General features: G+C 37.4%; 1 protein-coding gene across 1 annotated transcript; it reads right to left on the reverse strand.

Annotated features, from left to right (window-relative positions):
* Window positions 1-158: 158 nt before the first annotated feature.
* cnn1b (calponin 1, basic, smooth muscle, b) lies at window positions 159-9,088 on the reverse strand. Its single transcript, XM_079457178.1, has 8 exons — window positions 8,956-9,088; window positions 7,259-7,571; window positions 5,181-5,302; window positions 4,179-4,245; window positions 3,639-3,776; window positions 2,488-2,604; window positions 2,183-2,329; window positions 159-1,824 (listed from the first exon to the last, which is right to left on the reverse strand). Exons 2-8 carry the CDS (start codon window positions 7,316-7,318, stop codon window positions 1,585-1,587), a joined length of 891 nt encoding a protein of 296 aa, XP_079313304.1. The 5' UTR covers window positions 7,319-7,571; window positions 8,956-9,088; the 3' UTR covers window positions 159-1,584.
* Between the last annotated feature and the right edge of the window lie 268 nt (window positions 9,089-9,356).

Here is a 9,356-nt window from a genome sequence, read left to right on the forward strand (position 1 = left end):
AATCTTTTAGTTTGTCTGTTTTATGACTTTGGTTTTTATAAGACCACTTAGTGTCAATAAATCATTTGCGTATTCTCACTTGTAATAATCCGTGGTCTGTGTGTTTCTGCGACGTTATTTTGGTTTTTCATTTTCAGGATACATTTGCACACACTGGGAAAACAGAACAGAAACGTTTTAATGACGTTAATGGAAAGATAAACACAGATAATTTGAAAATGACTGCGATTTATTTGTTTTTGCTCAGCCATTGTTGGTAAGCATCATAAATAACACATTTTAAAGCATCGACGCAAAAGGGAAGATGAAAATTCAGGTTTTATGGTCTGTTTCCATAATCCAAGAAAAACATTACTGAATGTCTTTTCAGATCTTGAAAATTAGGAATAAAAAAACACTAGGGTAATCTATCCATAAGCAAAGTGCAAAGAAGACTGAAATGTGAAATTTGACAAGCTAAATGTCTGTTTAATTAATCTTTATTCATTCAAATGTGTATACATAGGTAGTGGCATTGCCACTGAAATTCAACTCGGTCGGCTTGAGTTAACATGTCTTGATACACAAGTCAGTCAGAACCTGCCTAGAATTAGAAAACCATAATGTTCATCCTTAAATGGCTTTCTTCACAACATTTAATTTCAATTTAAGAGAGTCAGCCCACCTTCACCCAAAAACAATCGCTGTATTGATTAATACTTTGGTTGACGTCAACGTGAATGTTGTATGATAAATCAAAAACTCAAAGGTGATTTTCCCCAGTAAGACAATTTTTGGGTCCAAATACTTTACAAATACCGCTTAGGCTACGCTTAGGGGTAAATCCCTATATTCTTAGTTGTTCCCTGGCAGAGTTCAACCCATATTTGGATATCAGGATGGTTTTTGCAGATATGCGACCTATATAGAAAGAATGGGTTCAAACATCAAAGAAACATCCGCTGTACTGTAATGATGCATTGTAGGTCAAATGAACTATAATCTTGTTTTATTTAAATTAGATTTATTGAAAGCTGAATAACAGAGATCGGTCAACATGTTTTTGATCTGTTCTGATAAATATGTCTTGCTTTTCTTCAGTTCGATCACTTTGTTGGTTGGTGATAAACTCATCCTTTAGGGATCTGTTGATTTGATCGAACCTTTGCAATGATGCCTGTGGACTTCCTCTCCTTTAATCCAATCAAAATTGTTTTATGAATACATAGACCACAACAGCTGGGGAGGCGACCAAATCCACTTCCATTCTATAACCTTATGAGGTGTTGTAAATAAAACCTCCATGCTTTTCATCTGCGTTCTTTCATAAAATCTGGACCATGCACTTGAAGGAGAATGGCACACCAAAAAAATTAACTACATAAGTGAAAAGCTGGAAAAGCCAGTGCTTAAAAAATATATTCCAAATATTCCTCTCATTTTTGCCCATGAAGCATCAGTCACTGAAGTACTCAGCACTGACCGGAGGTCGTGGTGTCAGAAAACAGCTCAAGCTGCTCATACTTGGTCAACATGAATTTGGAATATCAGAATTAGCGCAGGTGATTTAAAAAAAAGGTGTGTGTTGGGAGCTGTCTTTTCCTCTTAGTCGGAATACTGATATCCATCCATCTCTGTGTCCTGGCCGTTGTTGATGTAGTCATTAGGGGTGGAGCAATACTTGCTGTCGTACACTTGGCGGGGCTGACCGTAGGAAGTCATGCCGGTCTGGGACGCCGCTTTGTTGGTGCCCATCTGTAGAGAGACAGTAGATGTATCGCACATCTCCATATCCAGCTTCTTATCGAAGATTTGGCGCTTGGTGCCTGGAGCCGTCATGCCAGACTGAGGGGGAAAAAATCATTACGTACCTTTCTAGATAAGTGGGTAATTTTGATCAATAATGAAATAAAACCGGTCTTATTTCTTATGCGAGACACTTAAAATGAGGTGGTTCACTCCATTATTATATATACATTATTATTCATATAATGTCATGTACTGCCCAAATGTTGGATTCCGTCGTATAAACAAAAAACATTCTGTGCCACAGAAGAAAGAGTCACATACATATTTTGAATGACATAAGGGTGAAAAATTATGACAGAATTCTTATTTTTGGATGAGCTATCCTTTTATATTATGCCTAAACAGATTATAATTCTGACCAACAAATATTTCTCAAACATTTATTTTTAGGCACCTGATTGGCTCCTTTGTTGGTGCCCATCTGCAGACTGATTGTTGACTGGTCCAGAGGATTTTCCATTCCTGTTTTAGGGTCATAAAGATGACGCCGTGTGCCGTATGATGTCATGCCTTTCTGACTGGCAAACTTATTGGTTCCCATCTGAAAATGTATGAAAGCAAAATGAAACGGTGAAGAATATTTCAGGACATTTCAGTAACAAGCCATATAAAATCATCTTTAAACAATGCATCATGATGTGTCATTGAATCGACAAAATGTTTCCGTGTGAAAGACAACAGCATCTCTGCGGCACTGACCTGCAGTCCAATGACGTTGCGTCCCTCCCTCAGCTTCTCAGGAGCAAATCTACGCTGCTGTTTCTCTGCGTATTTTACTCCAATATCATATTTACAGTGAAAACCTTTAGATTTAGCCTGGATTCAAAATAAAGACATGATACATACATATAGATAATTTAGTAACACCTTACAAAAACGTTGTATTTGTTAACATCATGCATTAGCTAACATGGACTAAGAATTAACATTGCTTCCACATCATTTATTGATCTTTGGTGATGTTATTTTCAGCATTTACTGATACATTTTTGCTAAATGCTATTTGCTAAGTGTCTGCCAAATGACTTCATCAAAAGTTGAATCTGTTAACATTATCTTATATCGCTGTTGTCCTTCTGAAACCTCATGACTCCAAATTTCCAAATATATCATTATACAGTGTTTTTTTCATTTTCTGGAAAACAGCAAATTCGGATATCTAAAGTTGCAGCGAGGATATATATTATAAAGAACAAATGCTGCTGAAATGACAATAGTGCTCATTGTTAGTTAACATTAACAAATACAACCTTATTGTAAAGTGTGACGGGTAATATTATTGTGAAGTTTGTTAGATTAAGAGGTTAAAGAAATGGAATGGATCCTTTCCATTTATAAAGGGTTGCAAAGTAAATGTACAAATATTTGTATTTATTATGTATCAAATCCAGGATTAGACCTCAATCGTTTGCCTACAATTTTCTAAATTCTCTATAGCCTATTTAAATCCCACGGAAATGAAAAATTAAGATTTCTATATACGATGCAGCGCTTATTCTAAATAGTTTATCAATGTGGGTTATTCCTGTTTTTAATTCATGTGCCCACATAATCTTCAATGAAAATCTGAAAATGCACTTCCGTCCTCAAATTACAATCCACCTCAAATGACATAAATTACACGGCTTGGGCGGAGCATCCGTTAACTCCTCCCCTGCTGCCAGTTCCATTTCAAAATGCAACAGCTGTTTTTATCCATCCAGTCAAATTGCAGTGAAAAATCAAGCCACGCTCACCATTTTTTCCTCATTCAAATTCCGTTTAATTCGTAAATGCGTCAAAATACGGAAGTAATGACAAAAGCAACTTCCGTTTCACTGGGACTTTAAAAATGAGTAAGTTTGACTTACCATTCCGGCCAGGGTGATAAGAGTGCATTGCACCTGAGTGTGATTGACGTTCTCAAACAGGTCATTGGCCTCGAATATGTCGTGTGGCTTCAGTCCATACTCTTGAATGGCTCGTACAAAATTACTGATATTTTCCAGCTGCAACATACAAGGCCGAACAACGTGGAACATGATATTTAGTGTGATTTGTCAAAATATGAAAGCAGAACCAGAAACCCTGTCTGTGTATATAACCGCAAGACTTAAAGAATAAAAAACATGACTACCAAGAACTTATACTCGGAGTTATGTTTTCTTGTCTGAAGTATGTATTCATCTCTCAATAAATATTGTTGATGCTAAGCTTTGTGGCTGAAGTGTTTCAATTTGTATGTTTGTGTACAATACATGTGATGTGAATATAGTACCAAGAAGTGTTTCACCTTTCGGTCAGGAGCGTAAATTCATGTCCTGTTTCTAGTGTAGATATGTATTTTTATTTTCATTGTCTCGTGCCACATCAGTGAGCCAGACATATATTTGCAAGTCAGGTGTTCTCACCTGATGCCAGTTTTGAGGTGACTTATTGATCTTTCTCACGGAGGCGGGCTGAAGGATGTTAATGAGCCTGTTCATAAAATAAAGAGCATAAATAGAGACAAAACCAACGGTTCACAGTGATGAAACATTTACATATCTGTCAAATGATTTTATACAAAGCAACAAACACGGTTTTTGATAGCTAAAACAACTGTAACTTTATTTATAAAGGAATTATTCTGAATTCATCTGTTAAAAATGTTTCAGTGCCCTACACAGAAACGAATCGAAGAATGGAAAAATCTAAAACAATTTCTTTGCAGTCTGACTGATGTTGACATATTGAAGATATGATATGAAGATGATGACCTAAATTTATAACAAACTACAAACTTCAGCAGAACCCCTGTGACCTTATAGTAGGCATCGCCAGAGAATGACCTTAAGGAGCACAGCTAACGTGTTTATTTTTCTTTCATATAAATAACATGTTATATTATTAAATGAAAAAATCGAATTAAATTGTACATTCTAATAAGGGACATTAATCTATAAATATTATATTGTTTTGTTAAAATGTGGCATTTTTTAACCAAAAGCAGGTTTTACCCAAAAATAGGCTCAAATTGTAGTTTTGCATTTCTAAAACATATAGCTACGGTTTCTCAGACAAAGCTTGGCTTAAGTCAGGACTATGCCTTAGTAAAATAAAAGTCCCTTTTATTCAAATGCCTAGGAAAAATATCTGGTATGCATCCAGAAACCAAACAATGGCACAGACATATTTTGAGATGTGTCAGGGCAAGTTATTTTAAGTTTAGAAAGCTCAAACATTCATGTTAGTCTGGGACTCTTGTCTGTGTACATGATTTGGCTCCTAAACATGCATATACACAGATGAAGACGTTCAGCAACAATATATTTGGGGAAATCTATCATGTGATCGAACTTCATAGCTGTCAAACTGCATACATGATCCTTAAATGTAGTTTAATACACCGTTGTGATCAGACATGTACTCACTCGCACAGGACAACTCCATTTTTCAATCCCTCCATGAAGTTGTCTGGAAGTTTGTGGCCTGTGACCTCATGGATCCACATTCTTAGCTCCTCCTCCCTTTGAGGGTCATACTTCTGGGCCAGCTAGAGGTGAAAGGTCAAAGCCTTATTACTAAGTTTTTTGTTGTTGTTATTTTTCTCACACCCACATATTGAAAAGGCCAAACTCAATCGCCACCTTCTCTCAATTTTCTCTCAACAGGTAGTGGTCTAGCTTTTGTTGAACTTTGTTTTAGGGCCCATTGTATTATTGCTCCGGTTTGACATATCGCTTATTTCTCCCTGATCTCTTTGTAAGTCACGTTCGATAAAAGCATCTGCTAAATGACTAAATGTAAATACTGCAATTTTGATACTAAATTAAATGTAAACTATATGAAAATTCATTGTTGCTCCACAGATGTTTATACACCACTGACTGATGATTTTATGATTGTACAAACATTGTTTACTTGATAAAAAAGGAACTTGAGAATTTCCGATGTTGCTTCCAAATAAACATCGACTGTATATAATTCCTTTTGTCACGATTCTTAAGATAGACACGGATGAAATTCTCAAAACAAACTTTGGAAGGCACAAGTGGGTTGTAAACGGAAAAAGAGGTGGCGTGTACAAAACCCTGCAGACATTCCTTTACGCAAAATTATTATGTCTTTCATTGTATTTTTCTCATGGCAAAATATTTACTCTCAGCTTTGAAATAGTTCTAAGCCTTTGACTACTGAAGCATTTCCAATAAAGGAAGAAAATGACAGAGAGAGAGAGAAAAAGAAAGAGAGCTGTTTCTCCCAAGTTTGGTGTGCCGGTGTGGAAGCCAAACAAACCCTGTAACTTTAAATCTGTGCTATTGTTGGCCCTCTCTCTCTCTCTCTCTCTCTCTCTCTCTTTCTGTTCTTCACTACATGTCACTTTTCCTCCCACAGCTGTTGGTCTCATCGGATCAATCTTCCCTTCTCCATATTTCTTTCTTTTACTGCTTTCTCTCGTCTTCTGCTCAAATTTTGATTTACTGCTCTTCTCTCATTCTGCGACAGACCTCAGTCTAACGCCATTCACACTTGTTTTTTGGAATTCTGTCACACGGCCTGGATAACATTCCTTTATAATATCAGGAATATGATTGCATTTATTTTTAGCGCTTACACTGTTTATTTGTTATACCGTTTTATCGTAACTTCAGTAGGGACAAAATGACAGAAGAGGAAAGATGCAAATGAGCTGGGGTTCATGCTGAAGATGTCCTAGCACTGGTGTCTCTCTCGTGTTGGGATGTCTTGCTCCTCCTTATTCCAAACTGTTTACAACAACCTCGGATATTGTGAGCCGCTCTTCCTTATATGGGGAGAAAAATCACATACCTACTGCACAGGAAGATGCAGCTGATATAATACCAGTGACATGAATGATGTCACAGCGTGACACCCGAATTTAAGGAGTGCGAATAGGTGAGGAATGTGGCCACCGGGATGTTTAGATGTCTACGGCGGTAATATTTGTTTCATTGAAATGTTGACAGAGGGATTACGACACAATCACGTCACGTCTATCCATCAAACACAAAAACATATCTAGACCTTTTAATAAATGTTTTGGTTCCAAGCTGACTGTTATGAATGAATCGTATCGATTATTCAATTCACGAAACTTGTTTACACTTTTAAGTGTTAATTTAACACGCTATAATAAAAACACCAGACATTGATTTCAGTGTTCTAGATGTCAACGTTGAATACTTAAAATACCCCAGATTTGATACATACTGCACACCATGGAAAGTTTAGTTAACTATGACATTCCTAAGTGTTTAATGTATAGAAAATTCATCAATTAGATGTTTTGTCATGGATGTCATCACTGCACGCTATATAGCACGTCATACATTTCTATATTTGTACATTTGTTGGCACTTCTCAATCGACGACAGCACTTTTATGGGCCACATTAAACGATACTGTCAAGTTTCTAGCATCACAATACTCGCACGTGCTGCCTGCGCATCGTTGACAGCTGTCAATCAAAGAAGCTGACCACGCCTACCTTGCTCTTGACTTCTGCAGACATCCCGAAAGCGGGTCCGCTCTTGAAGTGAGTCGTCATCGTGTCTTCGTGAGTCAAACGGGACTTACAGGTCCTGTTCCGCTGTCAGATCCTGCGGGAAGGTTCGGGCCACATCGCACTTCTTTCCTCAATCTGTTTTAAACTCTTCCCATCTGCGCGTACGCGGCGCCGCCGCCGATTGGTCGGGGCCGTCGGCCAAGTCGTGACGTCACGTCGGAGTGTAAAAGTGATGTCATCGGCATGGCATTAAACGCGTCCCGTGTCACTTTTTCCACCTTGAAGCGACTCTCATCTGTCCAAATCAAATGTGATGGTGGTTGGTATACATGTAAACGAATGGGAGCACAGTGTAAAAAATGTTAGAAGTAGTTTATAAGTCTGTTTTTTTATTGGCAGGCGGTTGACTTGATGCAACTTGTAAACATAAGTTGAAATTGCGTATTTAGATCGGTTGAAGTTATTATAAAAGAACAGAAACTTAATATGTTCATAAATGTTCATTGTGGTCAGCTGTCCGAGGCCTGTCGTTGAGTCTATCTGTTTATTTCAGGGGGCACGCGTGGATGCGGATGACAAAGACAAGCCACGTTGAGCTGGAACACAAGAATCCCAAAAGGTTAACCCTCCCAGTCCATCATCACAATGTAATGATGTCATGATGCTGTGAGATCTCACACAGGAATGAAACAAGGACTCACTAAAGCATGATGTCATGATTTAAATAAAGCAGTATAGAGACGAGGAATGTCATGACATTTAGCATTATCTACTGAATTCAAGTTGTGCTTTCCACGACATTGTGATTTGAAACATTCGGAGAAAGTCCTATAAGCAAAATAATATCACTTCATATACAATACATGTGCTCGGGGTAATCTCAATTTATATAACTTACAATTTAACAGAATGTATGAAGCTTTTCCTTTCTACTTTACGAATTGCATATGGTAGAATTAAGAGGAGTTTGGTGAATACATGTAACGTTTCAATGGGTTTTTAAAGAGGAATTGTTTGGACACTCGAGACAAACAAATGCAATATTTTCTCAAGCCTCTCGAGAGTGTTTTACATCAGATGCTTATAAATATATACTAACACATATCACTAAAAAAGTGTCAGAAACTCATTCTCTGGTTAAGGACGTGCTCGGGTTGAGAAGACGAATGGTTTTTGAATAACAGCTGGGAGACTATTGTGTAAACAACAGTCAAAACCTGTAAAGTTGACTTCATGTTTCTATCCATTACTGTAATCCATGTTTTATCTAAATTTAGGTTAAATCGCTCTTCCTGAACAAACTTTAAGAAATATGTCTCAACATTACGAGATCAGAAAAAGAAGGAAGATATTCCTAGTTTGTAAGGCATTAAAAATAACTCGTACATAAAAACAAAAGTCCCTCATTCTGGAATGACACAATGATCATGATATCAAGTCGTATTTTTTTAACTTAATAGAAAACATAGTCCGAAACAAAATCTGTGGTCGGCACAATAAGACAATTTTTTAGACATTCTAACATATCAAGGCTCCTCATAATAAAGTTCGTTCACAACCTTTGGGAGTCAGTTATTATCACCATTATTCACCATAATAGGCCTATTTATCCTCTCAACTTTCCTTTGAGGAATATCAGGAAAAAACAAGCTGCTGGATGGACGGATGTTATGATTTACCTCTTAAGCTCCCATCAAGCCAAAGCAATGACACCAGAGAATGAAACAGTTTAACACATCCAGAAACATTTCTGACAGTCAGAGACAGTAGCACAGTCCCGGTGAGAGAGTCAGAGCGAGCGCAGTCTGATTCAAGTCTCTTGTAAACATTGTAGGGATTGAAAAAGAGCAGCAGAGGAATTTGGACGCTTTATTTGGTCATGACCGAGGCTGATGATCACCCTGCTGCCAGGGTCATGATGAAGAGCGGCTCACGCTCTATGGCTTTCACAATCTCATGTGAGGACTTTAATTCCACTGAATTTCAGTACTGTACATATACGTACATAGAGATCGCATCATTTTTGAGAAGTTGGGAAGACTAATGAGAGAAAAGGTTAATTTCCAAAACTATCCATTTA

This window comes from Barbatula barbatula, assembly GCF_947034865.1.
Source record: "Barbatula barbatula genome assembly, chromosome: 5".
Taxonomy (NCBI): domain Eukaryota; kingdom Metazoa; phylum Chordata; class Actinopteri; order Cypriniformes; family Nemacheilidae; genus Barbatula; species Barbatula barbatula.

What these genes read in the sequence shown, in the direction of transcription:
- cnn1b (XM_079457178.1), bottom strand. Translation starts at nt 7,318, where the DNA reads ATGACGACTCACTTCAAGAGCGGACCCGCTTTCGGGATGTCTGCAGAA. An exon ending in TTATCACCCTGGCCGGAATG is followed by an intron (nt 2,605 to 3,638) that starts GTAAGTCAAACT and finishes TTTTGAATCCAG; the next exon opens with GCTAAATCTAAAGGTTTTCA. An exon ending in CCAACAAAGGAGCCAATCAG is followed by an intron (nt 1,825 to 2,182) that starts GTGCCTAAAAAT and finishes TTTCCCCCTCAG; the next exon opens with TCTGGCATGACGGCTCCAGG.